The following is a 26,291-nucleotide window of genomic DNA, read 5'->3' on the forward strand; positions in this document are numbered from 1 at the left end:
GCCTGCTATCGCTGTATTTTCCACAGCTCATAAAACGGAGGAAAGGGTCCTGAAAGATATTGTTAATAGAAACGTTATCCCTACAGACAAAAATCAGAGGATACAACTGACGATTTACTATAAAACCAGAAAAACGGCCAGCCTACTCATGAGAAACTCTCCAGACACAAAACAGAACGCTTTAAAAGAGACTAACGTCGTCTATGCCTTCAAATGCCCACTTGGGGACTGTAAGCTCCAAAAAACCCAGTATATAGGCAAGACAACAACATCTCTTTCTAGGCGTTTAACGATGCATAAGCAACAGGGCTCCATTAAGGAACATATAATCTCTTCCCATAACCAAACCATCGCCAGAGAAATCCTAGTAAACAACACAGAAATCATCGATAGATACAGCGATAGCAGGCGGCTTGACGTTTGCGAGGCACTACACATCAAGAAGTCAACACCAGCAATCAACAGCCAATTATTGCACAACTATATTCTACCCACCTCAAGACTCCGCTCCAATATAGAAGCATCAAGAAATATGGACCAATAGGCTTTCTACAAACACTTCTATTCAATACCCATTGTTTCTGTTCTGTCTTGTGTTGATACTTTTAATACCCTATTAATATCCCCTCCTGTTCTGTCTTGTGTTAATGCCACATCACCCTTCCCACCTCACTCAAATGTAGATATAATATCAGAGAGACGTAAGTTCTAATCAGTTGTGTATTTGTGAAGTCTTTGAAAATGTAATAAGTTTTACGAAACGCGCCCGTGTCGCGTCAGACTAGAAATAAAAATGAATTTTGGAGAAGTGATTTTTTATTTACCTCCAACAGTGAAGCGTAATGTACGAAAGATTGAGAAAATTCGTGTTAGAATTATTAATCTTACTTTTTCGGTCATATTTAATAATAATATTATATATATATATATATATATATATATATATATATATATATATATATATATATATATATATATATATATATATATATATATATATTATATATATATTATATATATATTATATATATATATATATATAATATATATATATATATATATATATATATATATATATATATATATATATATGTATATATATATATATATATATATATATATATATATATATATATATATATATATATATATATATATATATATATATATGTCGTACCTAGTAGCCAGAACTCACTTCTCAGCCTACTATTCAAGGCCCGATTTGCCTAATAAGCCAAGTTTTCCTGAATTAATATATTTAATATAATTTTTTTCTTATGAAATGATAAAGCAACCCTTTTCTCTATGTATGAGGTCAATTTTTTTTATTGGAGTTAAAATTAACGTAGATATATGACCGAACCTAACCAACCCTACCTAACCTAACCTAACCTATATTTATAGGTAAGGTTAGGTTAGGTTGCCAAAAAAAGCTAGGTTAGGTTAGGTTAGGTAGACGAAAAAACATTAATTCATGAAAACTTGGCTTAGTAGGCAAATCGGGCCTTGAATAGTAGGCTGAGAAGTGCGTTCTGGCTATTAGGTACGACATATATATATATATATATATATATATTATTAAATATGACCGAAAAAGTAAGATTAATAATTCTAACGCGAATTTTCTCAATCTTTCGTACATTACGCTTCACTGTTGGAGGTAAATCAAAAATCAATTCTCCAAAATTCATTTTTATTTCTAGTCTGACGCGACACGGGCGCGTTTCGTAAAACTTATTACATTTTCAAAGACTTTAGTTCACAAATACACAACTGAATAGAACTTACGTACCTCCGATTTTATATCTACATTTGAGTGAGGTGGAAGGGGTGATGTGGCATTAACACAAGACAGAACAAAGTGTGGTATTAATAGGGTATTAATTTCATCAACACAAGACAGAACAAGAGTATTAATAGACAGGTACAAGAGGAGTGTTGTTAACGCATATGTCGACCGTGCTCTCAGCCACAGCTCAGAATGGAAGCAAGTCGACGAAGAACTCTGTAGGGTAAGGCAGGTCCTAGTCAATAACGGCTTCTCCAATGGTTTCGTCGAAGACATCATAAGAAGGAAAGTGAAAAGCCATGCAACCTCTGAAGAGACAACTAACACAACACCTATACCCCCTATTAGACTATTTTACAGGAACTTCTTTTCCACAGTTCACATAACGGAGGAAAGGGTCCTGAAAGATATTGTTAATAGAAACGTTATCCCTACAGACAAAAATCAGAGGATACAACTGACGATTTACTGTAAAACCAGAAAAACGGCCAGCCTACTCATGAGAAACTCTCCAGACACAAAACAGAACGCTTTAAAAGAGACTAACGTCGTCTATGCCTTCAAATGCCCACTTGGGGACTGTAAGCTCCAAAAAAAACAGTATATAGGCAAGACAACAACATCTCTTTCTAGGCGTTTAACGATGCATAAGCAACAGGGCTCCATTAAGGAACATATAATCTCTTCCCACAACCAAACCATCGCCAGAGAAATCCTAGTAAACAACACAGAAATCATCGATAGATACAGCGATAGCAGACGGCTTGACGTTTGCGAGGCACTACACATCAAGAAGTCAACACCAGCAATCAACAGCCAATTATTGCACAACTATATTCTACCCACCTCAAGACTCCGCTCCAATATAGAAGCATCAAGAAATATGGACCAATAGGCTTTCTACAAACACTTCTATTCAATATCCATTGTTTCGTGGTCTGTCTTGTGTTGATGAAATTAATACCCTATTAATACTCTTGTTCTGTCTTGTGTTGATGAAATTAATACCCTATTAATACCACACTTTGTTCTGTCTTGTGTTAATGCCACATCACCCCTTCCACCTCACTCAAATGTAGATATAAAATCGGAGATACGTAAGTTCTATTCAGTTGTGTATTTGTGAACTAAAGTCTTTGAAAATGTAATAAGTTTTACGAAACGCGCCCGTGTCGCGTCAGACTAGAAATAAAAATGAATTTTGGAGAATTGATTTTTGATTTACCTCCAACAGTGAAGCGTAATGTACGAAAGATTGAGAAAATTCGCGTTAGAATTATTAATCTTACTTTTTCGGTCATATTTAATAATATATGTCTACAGGAAAGACTGCTACCAAAATATACTAATATATATATATATATACTGTATACACAAATACATATACATATCAATATTCATTTTATATCAGCGATTACATTAGTCACTTTTTTTTTTTCAATGAGGAGCGCCAGATGTGCGTGTGCTTAATGCCAAGTTATCGCTGAAGCTAAATATAGGAGGTGGAGAGCAGTGAAGCCGTCACGCCCGTCCCTACACGCCACCTACGACCTCCTAGGCTCAATACCCCTACACTTATGACATTTCCGGCCAAAAACAAAGATAACTTGGGTTAGGGGCGAGCCTAGCACTAGGCTGGCCCCTCACAACACCCTTCTCTCCCCATCTGTCATTAAGGAAGACTGTACCTGTGATCTTGGCACTAACATGTATAACATATCAACCTCTGGCCAAATGTATAAACTAAGACAACCCTTAGAAACTTGGGGTTAACCCCACTGCAGATGGCCAAGACCACGACTCCCAGTAGACAGCACCACCATCAATAACTTTAACTACAATATAACTTGCCATTTTAACAATATTTTCCCCGCAGTCTTTCTTAACTCCAATAAGTATTAGATTTAAGGAGCATCCTTAACTCCAGTACTTATCATTTATTACACTATGAATTAAGCCAACATACATTGTTGGCTTAACAGCCACTGTTAGGGGTCTGGTGGCTAAGTGGACAGCACTTGAGATTAGTAGCCACGGACCGGGGATCGATCCCCAGCGATAGCCGAAACAAATGGGCAGAGTTTCTTTCACCCTGATGCCCCTGTTACCTAGCAGTATGTACCTGGGAATTAGACAGCTGCTACGGGCTGCTTCCTGGGAAGGGAGGGGGTACAAAAAAAAATATCAGTTGACTGACAGTTGAGAGGCGGGAGCCAAAGAGCCAGAGCTCAACCCCCGCAAGCACAACTAGGCGAATACATACATAGACCTATACAACTAGAATGTTTTAACTTAATATTCATTTGGTGGCAGCACTCGACACTTGCTGGCAGCACTCGACACTTGCTGGCAGCACTCGACACTTGCTGGCAGCACTCGACACTTGCTGGCAGCACTCGACACTTGCTGGCAGCACTCGACACTTGCTGGCAGCACTCGACACTTGCTGGCAGCACTCGACACTTGCTGGCAGCACTCGACACTTGCTGGCAGCACTCGACACTTGCTGGCAGCACTCGACACTTGCTGGCAGCACTCGACACTTGCTGGCAGCACTCGACACTTGCTCGCAGCACTCGACACTTGCTGGCAGCACTCGACACTTGCTCGCAGCACTCGACACTTGCTCGCAGCACTCGACACTTGCTCGCAGCACTCGACACTTGCTCGCAGCACTCGACACTTGCTCGCAGCACTCGACACTTGCTCGCAGCACTCGACACTTGCTCGTAGCACTCGACACTTGCTCGTAGCACTCGACACTTGCTGGTAGCACTCGACACTTGCTGGTAGCACTCGACACTTGCTGGTAGCACTCGACACTTGCTCGTAGCACTCGACACTTGCTCGTAGCACTCGACACTTGCTCGTAGCACTCTACACTTGCTCGTAGCACTCTACACTTGCTCGTAGCACCCTACACTTGCTGGTAGCACTCGACACTTGCTGGTAGCACTCGACACTTGCTCGTAGCACTCGACACTTGCTGGTAGCACTCGACACTTGCTGGTAGCACTCGACACTTGCTCGTAGCACCCTACACTTGCTGGTAGCACTCTACACCACTACCAGTCCCGCTCCGTGTACCTAGTTGGAACACTACCAGTCCCGCTCCGTGTACCTAGTTGGAACACTACCAGTCCTGCTCCCTGTACCTAGTTGGAACACTACCAGTCCTGCTCCCTGTACCTAGTTGGAACACTACCAGTCCTGCTCCCTGTACCTAGTTGGAACACTACCAGTCCTGCTCCCTGTACCTAGTTGGAACACTACCAGTCCTGCTCCCTGTACCTAGTTGGAACACTACCAGTCCTGCTCCCTGTACCTAGTTGGAACACTACCAGTCCTGCTCCCTGTACCTAGTTGGAACACTACCAGTCCTGCTCCCTGTACCTAGTTGGAACACTACCAGTCCTGCTCCCTGTACCTAGTTGGAACACTACCAGTCCTGCTCCCTGTACCTAGTTGGAACACTACCAGTCCTGCTCCCTGTACCTAGTTGGAACACTACCAGTCCTGCTCCCTGTACCTAGTTGGAACACTACCAGTCCTGCTCCCTGTACCTAGTTGGAACACTACCAGTCCTGCTCCCTGTACCTAGTTGGAACACTACCAGTCCCGCTCCCTGTATCTAGTTGGAACACTACCAGTTCTGTATGTATCTAATGTATACATATCAAGAAGTGGCACTACACATCAAGAAGTCAACACCAGCAATCAACAGCCAATTAATGCACAACTATATTCTACCCACCTCAAGACTCCGCTCCAATATAGAAGCATCAAGAAATATGGACCAATAGGCTTTCTACAATAACTTCTATTCAATACCCATTGTTTCGTGTTCTGTCTTGTGTTGATGAAATTAATACCTTATTAAATACCACCTCACCCCATCCACCTCACTCAAATGTAGATATAAACAAATCGGAGATGTGTAAGTTCTATTCAGTTGTGTATGTTTAAACTGAAGTCTTTGAAAATGTAATAAGTTTTACGAAACGCGCTCAAGTGTCGCGTCAGACTAGAAATAAAAATGAATTTTGGAGAATTGATTTTTGAATTACCATCAACAGTGAAAAGAAATGTACGAAAGATTGAGAAAATTCGTGTTAGAATTATTAATCTTACTTTTTCGGTCATATTTAATAATATGTGTCTACAGGAAAGACTGCTACCAAAATATATTAATATATATATATATATATATATATATATATATATATATATATATATATATATATATATATATATATATATATATATATGTTGGAAGACGTACCTAGTAGCCAGAACGCACTTCTCAGCCTACTATGCTAGGCCCTATTTGCCTAATAAGCCAAGTTTTCCTGAATTAAAATATTTTCTCTAATTTTTTTCTTATGCAATGATAAAGCTACCCATTTCATTATGTGTGAGGTCAACTTTTTGTTATTGGAGTTAAAATTAATGTAGATATATGACCGAACCTAACCAACCCTACCTAACATAACCTAACCTATCTTTCTAGGTTAGGTTAGGTAGCCGAAAAAGTTAGGTTAGGTTAGGTAGGTTAGGTAGTCGAACAACAATTAATTAATGAAAACTAGGCTTATTAGGCAAATCGGGCCTTGCATAGTAGGCTGAGAAGTGCGTTTTGGCTACTAGGTACGACATATATATATATATATATATATATATATATATATATATATATATATATATATATATATATATATATATATATATATATATATATATGTCGTACCTAATAGCCAGAACGCACTTCTCAGCCTACTATTCAAGGCCCGATTTGCCTAATAAGCCAAGTTTTCATGAATTAATGTTTTTTCGTCTACCTAACCTACCTAACCTAACCTAACCTAGCTTTTTTGGCTACCTAACCTAACCTTACCTATAAATATAGGTTAGGTTAGGTTAGGTAGGGTTGGTTAGGTTCGGTCATATATCTACGTTAATTTTAACTCCAATAAAAAAAAATTGACCTCATACATAGAGAAAAGGGTTGCTTTATCATTTCATAAGAAAAAAATTATAGTAAATATATTAATTCAGGAAAACTTGGCTTATTAGGCAAATCGGGCCTTGAATAGTAGGCTGAGAAGTGAGTTCTGGCTACTAGGTACGACATATATATATATATATATTATATATATATATATATATATATATATATATCACACACACACGAGTTCTTACATCGTTGTACGGCCACTAGTACACGTAGTGTTTCAGGCAGGTCCTTAATCCTATGGTCCGTGGAATACGACCCCGCGAAAAATCGTTTAACAACCAGGTACTCATTTTACTGTTAAGTTAAGCAGAGGCTACAGTTAAGGATTTGTGCCCAGTAAATCCCCCCCCCCCTCCCGGCCAGGATACGAACGCGAGACGAGCGTCTTACCACTACGCCACGGGAACACGGGATGGAATCCACTTTTAACTTGAACCACCTTTCTTACCAACCAGGTTAGGTACACACTATCTAAGGTAACGATATCGAAGCGTAACTCTGGCAATTACTTGAGCATTCATTATATACACAGTTGTAAACACATTGTTGACGAGACGGTGACGTTCTGTGGCAACCACACCACTTCCTTCGAGATGAAGGTACACATTAACTTACATATGTAATAACAAATAAAAGAGTACTTACACTCATTAAAAAAGCGAATTAGTTCTTCGTGTTGAGGGGAGATGACGTCATGGGGCTGCGGGCGGCCATTGGTGGAGCGTCCGCCCTTGTTGCTCCCGCCCACAGACTGGAACACGGGCCGCGGCGAGCTGCGCCAACACAAACACTCACCATTAGCCAAAATTGTAATTAAATTTTGTCAATAAAGATGTTAATAATAATAATACTCACAAACTTGTCACCACAGCTCATAAGACTGATACAATACAGCCCGTCCTCCTGTTTTGGTAGTAGTACTTACAGTACCGATGAGGACCATAGTATATACACCGACGTACTTACAGTACCGATGAGGACCATAGTATATACACCGACGTACTTACAGTACCGATGAGGACCATAGTATATACACCGACGTACTTACAGTACCGATGAGGACCATAGTATATACACCGACGTACTTACAGTACCGATGAGGACCATAGTATATACACCGACGTACTTACAGTACCGACGAGGACCATAGTATATACACCGACGTACTTACAGTACCGACGAGGACCATAGTATATACACCGACGTACTTACAGTACCGACGAGGACCATAGTATATACACCGACGTACTTACAGTACCGACGAGGACCATAGTATATATATACCGACGTACAACAATATTAGACAGTAGAACTCTGAAATATTGAGTTGGACAAACCGAAAATCTATTTTTGACTTGTGTTGCTTTGAGAAACTAAATTAACCTCCCTAGGCCTAATACAGTATATCTCAGGCCAAATATAGTACGTGTGTGTGCTATTCTAGGCCTAGGAATATTTATACTTCATTTTAACAATCCTTTACTAGTCAGTATATTAGTATCTAAAAGCTAAGTAGGCACGATTTGTGACTATTAACGATGGTGACAATAAGTGCTATCTAGACAGGTTACATAATAGTACAATGATGGCAGACACTGGAGGTTGGTATCTAGACAGGTTACATAATAGTACAATGATGGAAGACACTGGAGGTTGGTATCTAGACAGGTTACATAATAGTACAATGATGGAAGACACTGGAGGTTGGTATCTAGACAGGTTACATAATAGTACAATGATGGAAGACACTGCAGGTTGGTATCTAGACAGGTTACATAATAGTACAATGATGGAAGACACTGGAGGTTGGTATCTAGACAGGTTACATAATAGTACAATGATGGCAGACACTGGAGGTTGGTATCTAGACAGGTTACATAATAGTACAATGATGGAAGACACTGGAGGTTGGTATCTAGACAGGTTACATAATAGTACAATGATGGAAGACACTGCAGGTTGGTATCTAGACAGGTTACATAATAGTACAATGATGGCAGACACTGCAGGTTGGTATCTAGACAGGTTACATAATAGTACAATGATGGCAGACACTGGAGGTTGGTATCTAGACAGGTTACATAATAGTACAATGATGGAAGACACTGGAGGTTGGTATCTAGACAGGTTACATAATAGTACAATGATGGCAGACACTGCAGGTTGGTATCTAGACAGGTTACATAATAGTACAATGATGGAAGACACTGGAGGTTGGTATCTAGACAGGTTACATAATAGTACAATGATGGAAGACACTGGAGGTTGGTATCTAGACAGGTTACATAATAGTACAATGATGGAAGACACTGCAGGTTGGGACAATATGTACTTCTAACACGTCCCACCAGTAGTATTAAGTAATGATGACAGTGCTAATACAACATATTACGCATATAATGATCAACTTCTCCATATCAGCAAGGACCATTAATTATCACCTGAGATAAGCCTTAAGAGCAGTGGAGAGTAATCAGTGTGGGCAAAGGCTTGCTGACTGATATGATAAATATCTGCAGGTATGGTAAATATCATACCCAGGTATCACAGCCCCGGGTATCACAGCCCCGGGTATCACAGCCCCAGGTATCACAGCCCCAGGTATCACAGCCCCAGGTATCACAGCCCCGGGTATCACAGCCCCGGGTATCACAGCCCCGGGTATCACAGCCCCGGGTATCACAGCCCCGGGTATCACAGCCCCGGGTATCACAGCCCCGGGTATCACAGCCCCGGGTATCACAGCCCCAGGTATCACAGCCCCAGGTATCACAGCCCCGGGTATCACAGCCCCGGGTATCACAGCCCCGGGTATCACAGCCCCGGGTATCACAGCCCCGGGTATCACAGCCCCGGGTATCACAGCCCCGGGTATCACAGCCCCGGGTATCACAGCCCCAGGTATCACAGCCCCGGGTATCACAGCCCCGGGTATCACAGCCCCGGGTATCACAGACCCGGGTATCACAGCCCCGGGTATCACAGCCCCAGGTATCACAGCCCCGGGTATCACAGCCCCGGGTATCACAGCCCCGGGTATCACAGCCCCGGGTATCACAGCCCCGGGTATCACAGCCCCAGGTATCACAGCCCCAGGTATCACAGCCCCGGGTATCACAGACCCAGGTATCACAGCCCCGGGTATCACAGCCCCGGGTATCACAGCCCCGGGTATCACAGCCCCGGGTATCACAGCCCCGGGTATCACAGCCCCAGGTATCACAGCCCCAGGTATCACAGACCCAGGTATCACAGCCCCGGGTATCACAGCCCCGGGTATCACAGCCCCAGGTATCACAGCCCCAGGTATCACAGCCCCAGGTATCACAGCCCCAGGTATCACAGCCCCGGGTATCACAGCCCCGGGTATCACAGCCCCAGGTATCACAGCCCCAGGTATCACAGCCCCAGGTATCACAGACCCAGGTATCACAGACCCAGGTATCACAGCCCCAGGTATCACAGCCCCAGGTATCACAGCCCCAGGTATCACAGCCCCAGGTATCACAGCCCCGGGTATCACAGCCCCAGGTATCACAGCCCCGGGTATCACAGCCCCAGGTATCACAGCCCCAGGTATCACAGCCCCGGGTATCACAGCCCCGGGTATCACAGCCCCGGGTATCACAGCCCCAGGTATCACAGCCCCGGGTATCACAGCCCCAGGTATCACAGCCCCAGGTATCACAGACCCAGGTATCACAGACCCAGGTATCACAGACCCAGGTATCAAAGCCCCAGGTATCAAAGCCCCAGGTATCACAGCCCCGGGTATCACAGCCCCGGGTATCACAGCCCCGGGTATCACAGCCCCGGGTATCACAGCCCCGGGTATCACAGCCCCGGATATCACAGCCCCGGGTATCACAGCCCCGGGTATCACAGCCCCAGGTATCAAATAATATCCGAGCCACCTGGGGCTGGTGGCTGGGTAGACATCGGGGCCGGAATATCAGCCCATCCTCCGGTCTTGGAGGATGTTTACACTTCACTATTACTTGTGTTGCTTTGACAAACTAACCTAAGTTCCGTAGGCCGCAGACTTAGGACCCAGAGCTTCCCTCAGACACAATATCTGAGGCCTAATATAGTAGTGTGCTATACTCGGCCTAGGAATATTTAAGTTTGTGTTTTAGCATCATTTATTTTAAAAGAATTCCTTACTACTATCTAAATATACTACTATATCAGTATACTACTATCTAAAAGCTAAGAACGTACTAATTCTGACTATTACCGACGGTGACAATAGGTACTACCCCAGCACCGCTCCTGTGCCAGGTAAGTCCACCACGGGCTCACCATAGCCCGTGCTACTGGCCCCGCTTCTGTGCTAGGTAAGTTACGGGCTCACCATAACCCGTGCTACTTGGAACTTGTTCCGAGTAGCTGAATCTATAACAACAACAACAATAGGTACTACTACCTGAACAAGAGGATGGGCTGCGGGATACACAGACATGCTCGGGTGGCGACGCCCCCCACCAACGTCTCCCCTACACTCCAATTTCAATTTCTTTCTTTATTATGCACCCCATAACCCAACCCGTGGGTGGTGGTGTAAAGGTTAACAGAGGCACATAATCTGTTCAGGAATTGAACCCTCTAGTTCGTTTAGCTAAGCAAATAACAATCTTTTGACGCTAGTTACAAAGGTATTATTGTTATATATATATACATGTACACATACTTATACCTACATGTACATTATATATATATATATATATATATATATATATATATATATATATATATATATATATATATATATATATATATATATACTGGCAGCAGGTTTTCTTTTAAACATGTCTCATTGAATATGACCGCATATTCTGTATTTACTATCTAGTACATAGGTACTAGACTATCTAAGTGGTATTTACTATCTAAGTACATAGGTATGACGTCGACCAAGCTGACGAGGCGTTTGACCTGTCATCTTCAATCCGGTGCCCCCAGGAATCACATGAGACAAGCCCATGACATCACCCTAACAAGAGAAATGTTGAACAAAAATATCTGTATAATAGACAAAACCCAGGATGTAAGAAGATCACAAATTCTTGAAGCAATTCACATACGAATAGAACAACCTACCATGAACACTCAAATCACGGAACTATTTACTCTTCCCACCATGAGAGTAAGGACAAGACCAGAACATAACGATGCCAACACAGAAGTAAGTAAGTAATTATCAAAAGAAGGCACCAAACCGGGAAGGCTATGTAGCACCATCAAATGCGCAAAATAATCAGAGGGCGCTAAATATCACCAAGGATGCCAATACGAGAACAAAAACGCATAAGGCGAACGATATCAAAAGTATCCGAGTCACCAAGAATTCTATTGAGGGACAGGTGACCGCGAGGGGCGGTCGGAAAGCAAGACACACGCTCGTCCTAGAAGTCAGAACATTCAAGAAGGACATGCACGACCGTAAGAGGGACAATGCAACTAGGACAATAAGGAGCAGGGCGGCGCTCCATCAACTGACCATGGGTTAAGAAAGTATGGCCAATACACAACCTCGCCAGAGCTGTTTCCCACCGCCGGTTACGGTGGAAGGAGGACGGTTATCTTGAGGTTATCTTGAGATGATTTCGGGGCTTTAGTGTCCCCGCGGCCCGGTCCTCGACCAGGCCTCCACCCCCAGGAAGCAGCCCGTGACAGCTGACTAACTCCCAGGTACCTATTTACTGCTAGGTAACAGGGGCATTCAGGGTGAAAGAAACTTTGCCCATTTGTTTCTGCCTCGTGCGGGAATCGAACCCGTGCCACAGAATTACGAGTCCTGCGCGCTATCCACCAGGCTACGAGGCCACAAAGGAAACACAACATTTAAGAGTACGTAGTTTGTTACCAGTAACAGACGACCAAGAAGCCTGCCAACGGGTAAGGACGGGGGAATGGATAACCGGGTAAGTCGGAATATGGCATACCTTTACGAGAGATGGGACAAGAGCGAACAGCTTCCTTGGCGGCAGGATCCGCACGCTCATTTAAAGACACACCAATATGGCTGGGAACCCAACAAAACTCAACCGACTTAAATTGACTGTGAACAAGAAACAGCCAATGCTGGATCTCGACAACTACTGGATGAACCGGATTAAAGGACCCGAGAGCCATGAGAGCACTACAAGAGTCAACAACAACTACAAAGGAAGACTGACAACGAGAAAGCAGGAGACGAAGAGCATAGAGAATAGCATAAAGCTCCGCTGTAAAGATGCTAGTCTCTGGAGGTAAGCGACACATAAGTGCGATCACGAACAAAGACCATCCTAATAAAAGAGATAGTGCTTTTAGAAACTTTTGGATCAAACCTTAACAAATGTACTGTTGAACCCCCCCCCCAAAATACAAGTTCACATATTGTATTACTGAATTAGCCCAAATGGGGTTCTTAACAAAATTGAAATCACTACAGAACGTAAACCGAGCTATTCCAGCAACCCAAGGGCCCGATGTTCCGAGTCCCACAGTCCCTTTTTGTACGCTTAACCAGAGACAACGGGTCGACCCGCGCACTACCGGGTACCCCTACCTTGAGTAGCCTCCGGGGATCAATGGTCCCGCGGCCCTGTCTCCGATCAGGCCTCCCGGTTGGTCGTCTGGTCAATCAGGCTGTTGGACGCGGCTGCTCGCAGTCTGACGACGAATGAATCACAGCCTGGTTGGTCAGGCATTCTTTGGAAGTGTTTGTCAAGTTCTCCGGTCGGCCGAGCGAACAGCACGCTGTACTTGTGATCCTGTGGTCCTGGGTTCGATCCCAGGCGCCGGCGAGAAACAATGGGCAGAGTTTCTTTCACCCTATGCCCCTGTTACCTAGCAGTAAATAGTGAGGGGACATGGTGAGCTGCCTCGTTAACACTGCTGGTCTTGCCTCTCACACCATGCGCTCTCCTGCATGTCTCCACAATGTGGAGAGCCTGGCTCCTGGACTGGTCACAGTTCCGTATTGTGACCAGTCCTGCAGCCAGGCAGCCATGAGGTCTGGTCAGGGACCGGGCCGCGGGGATGTTGAGCCCCGCGGAAATCATGGCAAGGTAACCATACTCCCACTCTAGTCACGACACGTGTGTAGTGTTATGTATGATGTGACGTGCTGTGTGCGGATGGTAGAACAAGGCGCAGAGTAAAGCAATAACACGATGGATACAAGATTGATTCTTTCTTTATTATACACCCTATACCCATCTCGTGGACGGTGGTGAAAAGGGTTAGAGAGGCACACAAGAGCAGCCACGAGGCGCTCGAGGCAACTGTGCCCAAACCCGATTAGTAATTTTAACGTCAGCCTGGGTTGTGTGTGTGGTGTGTGACCACTCACCGAGGATGAACACGCACACCCTTAACTGTGTTCAGCAGCCCATCACCCCTCGTTTAGTATGTGTGAACGTTTCTTTGAAACCTACTGTCGTTATAATGTATACCAGACATATACAGGCGAATACTAATACTAAGAAGCTCTGGGAGATATAGCTCATCTTTATTCATGTATATGTATATACCAATGTATTAATCATAAAGGAAGTGTGAGCGAGACCGCTGGGTAGTCACAGCGGCCGACCGTAGGTACACCAAAAGCTTGTGTCGGTGAGGGGCTTATGAGCAGTATTTAGCATGCCACAGTAAGTGTTAAGTAACTCAACACTTGCGGACGCAGCACAGGGGCCACGTTATGTAACAATGTAAGTAACCACCACAATACCAACCATCTTCCCAGATAATAAACAGGGGTCACGTTATTTAACAATATAAGTAACCACCACAATACCAACCATCTTCCCAGATAATAAACAACCACAATCAGGTATCCACTCTCCGAGGAATACAAAACATATACAGTACAACGTTATCAAACATTATAGTAAAATGATATCGGAATGTTATCTTTTTCCATGATAAATTATATCATTCTAATTTACACCTTTGTTAATTGCTCACACTCCCTTCCTCACCGCCGCCTCCATATAACCCCCCCCCATGTCCCAATCAGCCACCACCAGCATCCAACACCACCCCCCCTCCACCACGACTCCCCACACAGCCGCCACCACCAGCATCCAACCCCCACTCCGCCCCAACACCACCCACACCCCACTCAGCCACCAACCCCCACTCCGCCCCAACACCCCCCACGCCCCACTCAGCCACCAACCCCCACTCCGCCCCAACACCCCCCACGCCCCACTCAGCCACCAACCCCCACTCCGCCCCAACACCACCCACACCTCACTCAGCCACCAACCCCCACTCCGCCCCAACACCCCCCACGCCCCACTCAGCCACCAACCCCCACTCCGCCCCAACACCACCCACACCCCACTCAGCCACCAACCCCCACGCCGCCCCAACACCCCCCACGCCCCACTCAGCCACCAACCCCCACTCCGCCCCAACACCCCCCACGCCCCACTCAGCCACCAACCCCCACTCCGCCCCAACACCCCCCACGCCGCACTCAGCCACCAACCCCCACTCCGCCCCAACACCCCCCACGCCCCACTCAGCCACCAACCCCCACTCCGCCCCAACACCCCCCACGCCCCACTCAGCCACCAACCCCCACTCCGCCCCAACACCCCCCACGCCCCACTCAGCCACCAACCCCCACTCCGCCCCAACACCCCCCACGCCCCACTCAGCCACCAACCCCCACTCCGCCCCAACACCACCCACACCCCACTCAGCCACCAACCCCCACGCCGCCCCAACACCCCCCACGCCCCACTCAGCCACCAACCCCCACTCCGCCCCAACACCCCCCACGCCCCACTCAGCCACCAACCCCCACTCCGCCCCAACACCCCCCACGCCCCACTCAGCCACCAACCCCCACTCCGCCCCAACACCACCCACACCCCACTCAGCCACCAACCCCCACGCCGCCCCAACACCCCCCACGCCCCACTCAGCCACCAACACCCCCCCCCCCTTCCTACTCAGAATGACAGACAGAGTAAAAGAGTGCACGGAAAAAAATGGTTAAGAATCACTGCTCTTATCTAGATAATATAATAATTTCCTAATAATCATCTCTAGTACTTTGCTGGGGATGCAATTTCTCTAACTACCGTGTGTACACTCATTGTTGGACTGTTTTTTGTTAATAGCCGCCATATTCCTCGTGAGGCACTGCAGCCCTGCATCTTGTCAATGCTATTGGATGTTACGGTATACAGGCACTCAATATTGAACCACCATCTGATTTCTTTGGTTTTTCATTTTTTATTCCTAGCAATGATAAGCATTTTCCCTCGGCTTCCCCGCATTTCCTGCCGATGAAGATCATCACTTCTTGCACTTTTTCCTCTCATCTCCTTATTAATTTGTCCAAGAAATTCTACACTTCCGTCATTAATTCCCTCCAATGTATATTAACTTCTTCCTTCTCTTATTTAATTATCCAGGCACCTGACAGCTGGGTGGACAGCACTTCGGATTCGTAGTCCTGAGGTTCCGGGTTCGATCCCCGGTGGAGGCGGAGACAAATGGGCAAAATGTTTCTTTCACCCTGATGCCCCTGCTATCTAGCAGTAAATAGGTACCTGGCAGTTAGACTGCTGCTATGGGCTGCTTCCTGGGGTTGGAGGCCTGGGGCCGGATTTAGGAAGGTACTTACGAAGGTTTTTCCTCTTAGCTAAGAACGTTTTCCCTCTTAGCGCCTTCGTGGCGGCTACGTCCGTATTCAAGTAGCTACACTAAGTGGAAAAACCTTCGTAAGTTCATTCCGGGATTTAAGTGTGGTTTCGACCACTCATAGCTTTAAGTAAACTGGATATAAGTCATTTTTTCTCTACTACATAACACTGAGATCGATTTATGATATTGGAACATGACCAAAATATTATAGCTGGTGAATCTAGTGAAGAGGAGTCCTTCGTGTTAGTTATATATGCATTCTCTGCTTGAAACTTGAAGTAAATATGTGTTTGATGATAGTAGAATTAGTTTTATAATAGCAAGATATTATACCAGTAGTTATTAAGTAAATAAACACTGGTGAACATGAAATATGAGAGAAGGTGATGAGCCCTGCCTGATGGGATCATTTACTATCACCATATGCCCCTGTTCACCTAGTAGTAAGGGTGTACCTTAGCTATACATACCCATTTCTAATTTATTTAGTTTGGTTTTATTTTGAAATTAAATCTGGGTGAGACATAAAATAAAAATATGCTGCACAAATGATGTTAGGTAAGGAGAAGGGTAAAAATGTCACAAACTTTATTCATTGAATACTTAAAGCTATAATTATGACTATATAGATTATTAAAAATGAGAGAGGGAAGTAGGGGTCCAAGACCTCTTCCTGTTATACAATTTGGGTGTGGAACAAGTAATTATCAAAGGAAGGCACCATGCTGGGAAGGCTATGTAGCAGTAAGGTAGTGAGGTGAGGCAGCTACTTATTTGAGAAATGCTTATTTTATTTACCTTATAAGCTGAGGCAACTTATTTTATTTGAGGAATACTCAGCTGATTCCTCTACATTTAGCATGGAACAAATTTGTGTCCAAGACCTCTTCCTGTTACTCAATTTGGCTGTGTGTAACCAAACTAGAAGTGCTCTACAAATCAAGGGACCCAGAATGTGGAATGACCTCCCAAATCATGTCAAAGGCTGTACCTCTCTCAACCAGTTTAAGAGTTAAACCAAGTACTGCCTTATTAACTCCATGTAACCTAACTTACCTCCTAAATGTCAACCCATGTCTTGCTATTTTTTAAACAATGCTTTTCACCAACATGTGCAATTGCTGATTTATGCTATGTTAACCCCCCTTTTTGTATTTTTTTATTCCTTATTTCAACACAATTTATACCTAATCCCGATTACTATTAAGTTTTAGTCTGTGTTTTTCCCCCACACCTTGCCCGAAATGCTATGAGTATTAGTGGCTTTAGGTATTGTATGTACTAGCTCTGCCTATAAATCCAACATTATGTTTGTAAATCAACTGTATGTACTTTTCCTGAATAAAATGTATTTATTATTTATTTTTTAATCAGTAAGTATTAAAAGAAGGCACCAAGCTGGGAAGGCTATGTAGCACCATTGTGTGTAACAATAAACCAAATTTTTTTTAACAAATAATGCACCTGTATGGTAAAACAAATCCTGTCAGCTGTTAAAATATTGATGCAGTTATTTAAATGAAAAATATAATGAAAGAAATATTATTGGTTTATTTTTATCCTATCTTTTTGTACTGTACAGTATATCCAAGGAAGTGAAAAATTGAGACATAATGCACAAGTTAATGAATGATTAGCTTGGATTAGCAGTTCATATGAAATATGACTATTACATATCAACATGAGATCTTAATGATCCATGGTCAACATGATTTAATAAGGATAATACAGTACTGAATTTGTAATAATACAAACTATAATTTAAAATCTTTATTACTAATTTTTTTTATTAAGAAGATTAGGTATACACAGCAATGTACTACTACCCTATTCTATATGGAATATTACACAGTGTAGATAAAAAACTAGCTATAAGTTTATCTAATACTCCCATCTCACAGGAAGGTTAGACATACTGTACATGGAATCAATTTAGAAAATACCAGCCTCAATACAAAAAACAAATCAACTCTGACTAAACAACTCTAAGCAATTTTCACAAGAGGTAAGCACTGAATCATGGAAACATTATATTATAATTACTCTTACCAGTTTCTACAAGACTCCTCTCAAACAATGTATTTTTAAACATGTTTAGGTATACACAGCAATGTGCTGCTTCCCTATTCTGTATAAAGAACCACACAGTGTAGATCAAAAACCAGCTACAAGCTCCTCACCTCACAGGATGGCCAATCATACATGGAATTAGGAGAGAACAAAATACTTAATGCTGATCTATTAGCCTCCACTGGCAAAATCTGGGTGCAGCACAAGAATATCTTCCAATATTCCTAGTGTATGAAGTAATTACAGAGCTCAAAATACCTCATACCATTTGGTATGAAGTCACTGATAACAGGACAATCACAGATATAGTGTTGGAGAGTATGTTCTCTCAAGTTGACTCTTATCCTTATAAAGTAATCTTTTTCACAAGTAGCTCAGAAGCTTCTGATAATTTTGGCATTCACTACTCGTTTTATACTATCCATCTACTACTCTCTTTGCACAAGAAGGTCAAAGTTTTTTGGAATTTTTTATTTTCTTAACTTGAATCTCTGGCCTCTTGTTCTCATTACAAATTTCAACCATTCCTAATAAAAGCTTTAAATCTGTCAATTTTGTCCATGGTCATATCACTGTTTTGCTTTTGTCTACAAGTTCCTGGCATATGTAATGCCTCCAGCCTCTCTTCACAGCTTATGTTTTAGGTTCAGGAGCCATTTAGTATCATATCTGGAGCATACCTGGAGAGGGTTCTCGGAGTTCTTCTTCCGTCCCGGTTGGTCATCTGGCAACCAGGGGCCAGATTCACGAAAGCACTTACGCAAGCACTTAAGAACGTTTACATCTTTTCTCGATCTTTGAAGGCTTTGGTTACATTTATTAAACAGTTTACAAGCATGAAAACTTCCCATTCAACTGTTGTTATTGTTATAAACAGCCTCTTGGTGCTTCGGAGCTCATTAACTGTTTAATAATTGGAACCAAAGCCGCCAAAGATTGAGAAAAGATGCACAGGTTCGTGTTTGCGTAAGTGCTTTCGTGAATCTGGCCCTGGCTATTGGACGCGACTGCTAGCAGCCCTATGTATAACTCACCGACTGATTGATCAGGTATTCTTTGGAGGAGTTTGACTAGTTCTATCGAACACTGCAAGGCCGGACAGTTATGCCACTTATGTGTAGCGGGTGAGTATTGAAAAGTCTTGGGCCCTTGATCTTGATAGTTCTCTCCTTCAGCATACCTATTGCACGTCTGCTTTTCAATTGGGGGCTATTTTGTACATCCTGCCATGCCTACTGGTGATATTCAACAAGTGCAAAACACTGGTTCCAAATCTCTTTCGGATTTGGAACCAGCCCCTCTAATATTTTCCATGTGTAGATTACAACATCTCTCTCTTGCTTGTACTCTAGACAGTACAGATTTAGAACTTTTAATCGGTCCCATCAATTAAAATGACTTATTGAGTGGATTCTAGAGTTAAGGATCTTTGCAAGCACTCTTAGGTCACCAATTTCTCTGGCAAAATTAGTATGTAAAAACATTCCACCCTAGAGAGCACTAGTGTCTTGAAAAGAATTATCATTGGTATAGCATTCCTTGTTTGGAGGGTCCTTGATATCCAACTTGTTATTTTTGTATCAGTTGCGACGGCTACTTTATTATGTTCTTTAAAGGTACTGTAATATTTTCCAACAAGATTACTCTTAGATCATTAGATCATTTACATTGCTTTTTCGTTTTATAGTGCAATTTGATTATGTTTTATATATGTCATGGGTTCGTATCCTGGCCGGGGAGGATTTACTGGGCGCAATTCCTTAACTGTAGCCTCTGTTTAACGCAACAGTAAAATGTGTACTTGGATGAAAAAACGATTCTTCGCGGCAGGGGATCGTATTCCAGGGACCATAGGATTAAGGACTTGCCCGAAACGCTACGCGTACTAGTGGCTGTACAAGAATGTAACAACTCTTGTATATACTGTAACCCCGCGATTATCCGGGATTCGAACATCCGAAAAACGCCCTTATACGGCCAAAATCGTGAACGGATAAAGTTATCACAATATCCGGCCAAAATAGCCACAGGGACCGGATTAAAGCATGTTTTCTGCAGAAATTACACTATCCGGTCAGTCCCCTGGATAATCGTGCCTTTGTCCGTATATGAAAACATGAGGCGGGTCATACGGTATTAATCCCGTCTGCCCGAGACTCGAGGCGCATGGTGTAGGTGGGGGTGGGGTGGGTGGGTGGTGTCGGGAGAGAGGGGAGCGTTGGGAGGGACCACCTGGGGAGATTAGGGGGGGGATGGGGAGTGGCCTATACACTACAGTACAGTAATTACTATCAATTTTAGAACAATTCATCATAGCCAAAATCAAAAGAAATACTAGTAATTATGTAATAAAAAATTCCATACAAGTTTCCTAAAAACAATTTGCACAGGCTGAAGTTTCCTTCAAAAATATATATTTTTTTTCCTCCTGGCGGCCTACGTAACGTGCCTCCTCCCTGCCCCGAGTGGACCCGTCCAAGCCTGGTCAAGCCATGTGCTCTCTACCCTCGTGTTACACCACAGTGCCGCGCCATTAGTGAAATATTTTTTTTAAATAACTTTTTTATTTTCATAGTAACTTTGAACATTTTTGGCCAAGACTATGTCTGGTAGCAGCATGAATCATTCTGGAGGTGGAAAGAGGAAGAAGGTTGTCCTAACACTTAAGGACAAGCTACGTGTTATACAACTTTGTGAACATGGCCGGTCGACCTCAAGTGTTGCCAAGGAATATAATATAGGCACTAGTACTGTTTCTGATATAAGGAAACAAAAAGAGAAACTTATGCAATTCATTTCAACGTGTGAAAGTGAAGGTGCAAGCACTAGCAGAGGTTTTGTTAGAAAAACTATGAAAACTTCGACGCATGTGCAGTTGGATGAGGCTGTGTACAAGTGGTTTGCTCAGCACCGCACAGCTGGCGTGACAATTCGCGGCCCAGAAATACAAAATGCTGCAAGCAGGTTTGCTGCAAGCCTTGGAATAAAGAATTTCGAAGCGAGTGAAGGGTGGGTTGCAAGGTTCAAGGGTAGGCACAATATTGTGAAGAGGAAAATTGTCGGTGAAAAACTGAGTGCCGATGAAAGCAGTGTAGAACCATTTAAACGTAAATTACGAGAATATATTGTGGCAAATAATATTTATTCGTATCAAATTTATAATGCAGATGAAACTGGGTTGTATTGGAGGAGTTTACCAGAAAAAACTCTAGCAATGAGGAGTGAGGGTTGTGTGCCAGGACGTAAGGTTTGCAAGGACAGGCTCTCAGCCATGATGTGTGCGAATACCGACGGCACAGACAGAATCACGTGTGCAATTGTTGGCAAATCTAAGAAACCAAGAGCCTTGCAACATTGCATGGACAGACTGCCAGTGAAATATTATGACTCAAAAAATGCATGGTTTACACAGGAGATCTTTCTTTCCTGGTTTCATGACGTGTTCTGCAGGGAAGTTCGTGCCTATCAAATTAAGAAACTCAAAATAAGGCCAAGCGAAGTTCGGGCTTTACTGTTGCTTGATAATGCGCCTGCCCACCCCAGAATTGACACGTTAACCTCACATGATGGCAAGATAACGTGTATGGCACTTCCTCCTAACACAACCTCTCTCATTCAGCCTATGGATCAGGGAGTTATCTGTGCTACGAAGAGGTTGTACACCAAAAAAATGCTAAACGAAGTTTTGGTGGTTTTGCCTCTTCCGGAAGATATTGAACTCGGTGTGGATAACAGGGCTAAAAAAAACCTTCAGAATTTGAAGAACTATACAATCAAGGAAGCCATCTATAACTGGGCCAAGGTATGGAGTGAAGTAAAGGAATCGACTTTGAAAAATTCCTGGAAAAAACTCCTCCCGTCTACGGTCAGAAATGATGAAGAAATGGATTTTGAAGGATTTACAGATGAAATCCATGGAATGTTTAGAAATGCCGGCGAAAACTTAGAAAGACAGGATGTGGTTGATTGGCTTGAACAAGATGCCAATGATCCAGGATATGGTGTGATGAGTGAAGACGAGATTCTACAGTCTGTTACTGGTGAGGTGGACGAAGAGGATGAAGAAGGCAGTGAAGAACCAACACCAATGACCACGAAACACAGTACACTCATGACGTATGTTGACGGATTAATAAATTTTTCATCAAATTGTGCTCATCCAGAGGTTGGAAACATGTATCCGTACCTTAGGCGAACAAAAGAGCTGATCATACAACTGGCCAGTGAACACAGAAGGCAAGCAACACTTGATTCATATATGGTACGAAAATCAAACCAAGCGCCTTCAACAAGTGAGGCGGCACGCGCAACCCAAGCGCCTTCAACAAGTGAGGCTGCACGCGCAACCCAAGAGCCTTCAACAAGTGAGGCGGCACACGCAACCCAAGTGCCTTTAACCAGTGAGGCATCCTCAGCAGACAGTGAGAACTAACTTTGCCTAATGAACTGTACAGTAATTTTAAGTGTTAATTTTAGTGTTGTGTTACTATAAGTTACGTAAATTGTCAAGAATTTTTAACTTTAAGATGAGTCATCAATCAAGAAGACGAACAACAAAAAGGTAAGTTGAGGTTTCTAGTTGAATATTTAATAATTATATGTGGCATGTCTATTCAAATTATGTTATTTGTAGTATAAAAATTGTTGGAAATGGTTAGTTTTGGACTCGTAGGTGAAAAAGTACCATTATCCGAAAAACGTGCTAATCCGGCTGGGGGTCCTTCCCATATAGTCCGGATGATCGAGTGTAGACAGTATCTCAAAAAAAAAAAAAAAAAAAAAAAAATGGTTTCACTACAATTTGTTTGTTTATATGGTTTCAGTTTTTACATTTTCGTTTTTTTTAGCGTAGAAGCTTGAACTTATTTTCCTTAAACATCATATTATCTGTGGCCCATTGAAAGACCAAATTTACACCAGACTGGAAGTTTGTCATGTTTTCTATATTGTCTACTCGCATGAAAATTCTAGTGTCACCTGCACATGATGATACAGTACTGTAGTTTGTATCTTTGTCTATGTTTGATGTGAGTACTGTATGAGAAAAAGTACCGGAGCAAGTACAGTTCCTTGGGGGACTGAGCTTATCACAGTAGATGATCCAGATTTATCTGTGTTGACTATTACACACTGCATTCTGTTTGTTAGGAAGTTGAAGAGTAAGTAATTATTAAAGAAGGCACCAAGCCGGGAAGGCTATGTAACACCATCAAATGTGCGGAATAATCAGAGAGCGCTAAATATCACTGAGGATGCCAATAACAGAAACGCATAAGGCGAATGATATCAAAAGTATCTGATTCACCAAGAATTCTATCGAGGGAAAAGTAACCGCGAGGGACTGTAGGAAAGCAAGACACACGCTCGTCCTGGAAGTCAGGACATTCAACAAGGATATGCTCAACTGTAAGAGGGACAACGCAGTTAGGACAATAAGGAGCAGAGCGGCGCTCCATTAAGTGTTCGTGAGTTAAGCGCGTATGGCTAATATACACAGCCTTGTCAGAGCTGTTTTCCATCGCCGGTTACGGTGGTAGGAAGGAGGCCACAGGGACACACTACCCTTAAGAGTACGCAGTTTGTTACCAGCAACAGAAGACCAACAACTCTGCCAACGGGCAAGGACGGAGGACTGAATAACTGGGTAAAAGTTGGAATAAGGAATACCTTTACGGGAGATGGGACAAGTGCGGATAGCTTCCTTAGCGGCAGCATCCGCACGCTCATTTAAAGACACCAATATGGCTGGGAACCCAACAAAACTCAGCTGTCTTAAGTCTACTGGAGATAAGAAACAGCCAATGTTGAATCTCAACAACCACTGGATGGACAGAATTATAGGACTCCTGAGTCATGAGCACGCTGCGAATCAACTACAACCACAAAGGAGGATTGACAAGTGAGAAAGCAGGAGACGAAGAACATAGAGAATAGTATAAAGTTCTGCAGTGAAGATGCTAGTCTCCGAAGCCAGGCAACACATATAGGTGTGGTCAGGAAAAACAACAGTAGCCAACACCATCTGCAGACTTAGACCCATCGGTGAAGATGGAAACTGAGTGGGAATGTGAAGAAAAGTGTTAAAGGAAAAGGGGTTTCAGAACCATAGGAGGGGTAAAAGCTTTATGTGATGTGGGTCAGGGATTTGCAATATTGAGGAAGGGGGACCCTCCACAGGGACAAGGACAGAACAACATGAGAAATATTAGTAATACTAACCAGAAGAGAACGTTGCAGGCGAGACAACCGGACAGAAAGAGGGAGGTGGTGAAGGGGGAACAGGAACCACAGGAGGGGGGGGAAAAGTCAAAGCACGACACAGGCAAGAGTGAGGGTGTTGTAAGGACCTCGTAAGGTAGCGAAGACGGTAGCGATGTCGGCGGTCCTGGAGAGACAGGAAGCCAGTGTCAACGTGCAAGCTGAGGGTAGGAGTCGAACAATCCATCTCCCAACTTTGCCAGTATTTCCTTTTGCACACAATAACACCATGTACACATTTGTTGAAAGCTTTTGCAAAGTCTGAGTATATTATACCTGGATTTTGTTTGTCTTCCATGGCACTTAAGGTCATGTCAGAGTGATCTAACAACTGTGAGAGGCATGAGCGCCCTGTTCTGAACCCGTGTTGTCCAGGGTTCTGTAGATGCTGCGATTCATGTGATTTGTAATCTTACTGCTTAGCACTCTTTCAAAGATTTTCGTGTGTTAAGTTAGAGCTATTGGTCTACAATTGTTTGCATCTGCTTTACTAACTCCTTTGTGAAGTGGCATGATCTCCGTTGTTTTATGTATGTCAGGGATAACATCAGTATCTAGGCTCAGTCTCCAAAAGATGTTTAGGACCTGTGAAAGTGGTGTATTGCACTTCTTGATGAATATAGAAATCCAAGAGTCTAGGCCTGGTGCAATGTTAACACATTAAAGTGCATGGGCATGCTGTCTATTTCTACTTTAAATTCCAGTGGGGTTAGGGTGATATCTGATATATGGTTCAATGTTGGTGTCACATTCATGAAGAATTCATTTGGATCAATGATCTTCAATGTATTCATAGGGTTCACTGAAAACAGAATCGTACTGGAGCCTCGGTATTTCACTCATTTCTTTGTCGTCATCTGTGAAAGTTCCATCACCTTGCACAAGGGCCCAATGCTGGATGCAGATTTTGTTCTTGTTTTTTCCTAGGAGAAAAAGTATTTCAGGTTCTCTTTCACTTATGGCCTTTTGTTCTCTTTGCCTCTTTTGGATTCTATATATTTCAGCTTGAGCTCGATCATTTCTTTTTCCCTACATCATTTCTGCTTCCTATCCATGAATTTTTTCAAGTATTTCTCTATTTATGTTTTTAAAAGTAGATTCTAAAATGGCCAAAGTAGCTGGTGTAACAACTTATTACTCCAGTTATCATAATAAAGCAATTTTTTCACCAACATTTACAACACACAATTACCACGCAAATCATGCAAGTACCATGACTAAGGACAACACTGATTTGAGCCTTGTCAGCCCAGTCAGTTGACAACTGAATGGTCCTGGCAGATTTCAGTGCAGGACAAAACATTCGGACAAGATTCTTTACACCTAATGCCTCTATTCATCTAGCAGTAAATAGGTGCCCAGAAATTAGGCAACCGTTGTAAATTGTATCCCAGAATGGTCAGACATTGACCTAAAAAGACATCAAAAGGCATAACAGGCTTCCTGTACCCAACAATGGGAACTTAAAAACATATCAAATCAAAGCCTTCTACTACTAGCAATAAT

The 26,291-nt window shown here is 43.1% G+C and overlaps 1 protein-coding gene across 1 annotated transcript in view; it reads right to left on the bottom strand.

Annotated features, from left to right (window-relative positions):
- LOC123773165 (mapk-regulated corepressor-interacting protein 1) overlaps positions 1-26,291 on the bottom strand; it is an 89,780-nt gene that overhangs the window by 40,335 nt on the left and 23,154 nt on the right. The window contains exon 3 of the mRNA XM_045766698.2: positions 7,449-7,576. Coding sequence (XP_045622654.1) covers positions 7,449-7,576 — 128 coding nt within the window. The remainder of the gene's footprint in view (positions 1-7,448; positions 7,577-26,291) is intronic.

This window comes from Procambarus clarkii, chromosome 81 (assembly GCF_040958095.1).
Source record: "Procambarus clarkii isolate CNS0578487 chromosome 81, FALCON_Pclarkii_2.0, whole genome shotgun sequence".
Taxonomy (NCBI): Eukaryota; Metazoa; Arthropoda; class Malacostraca; order Decapoda; family Cambaridae; genus Procambarus; species Procambarus clarkii.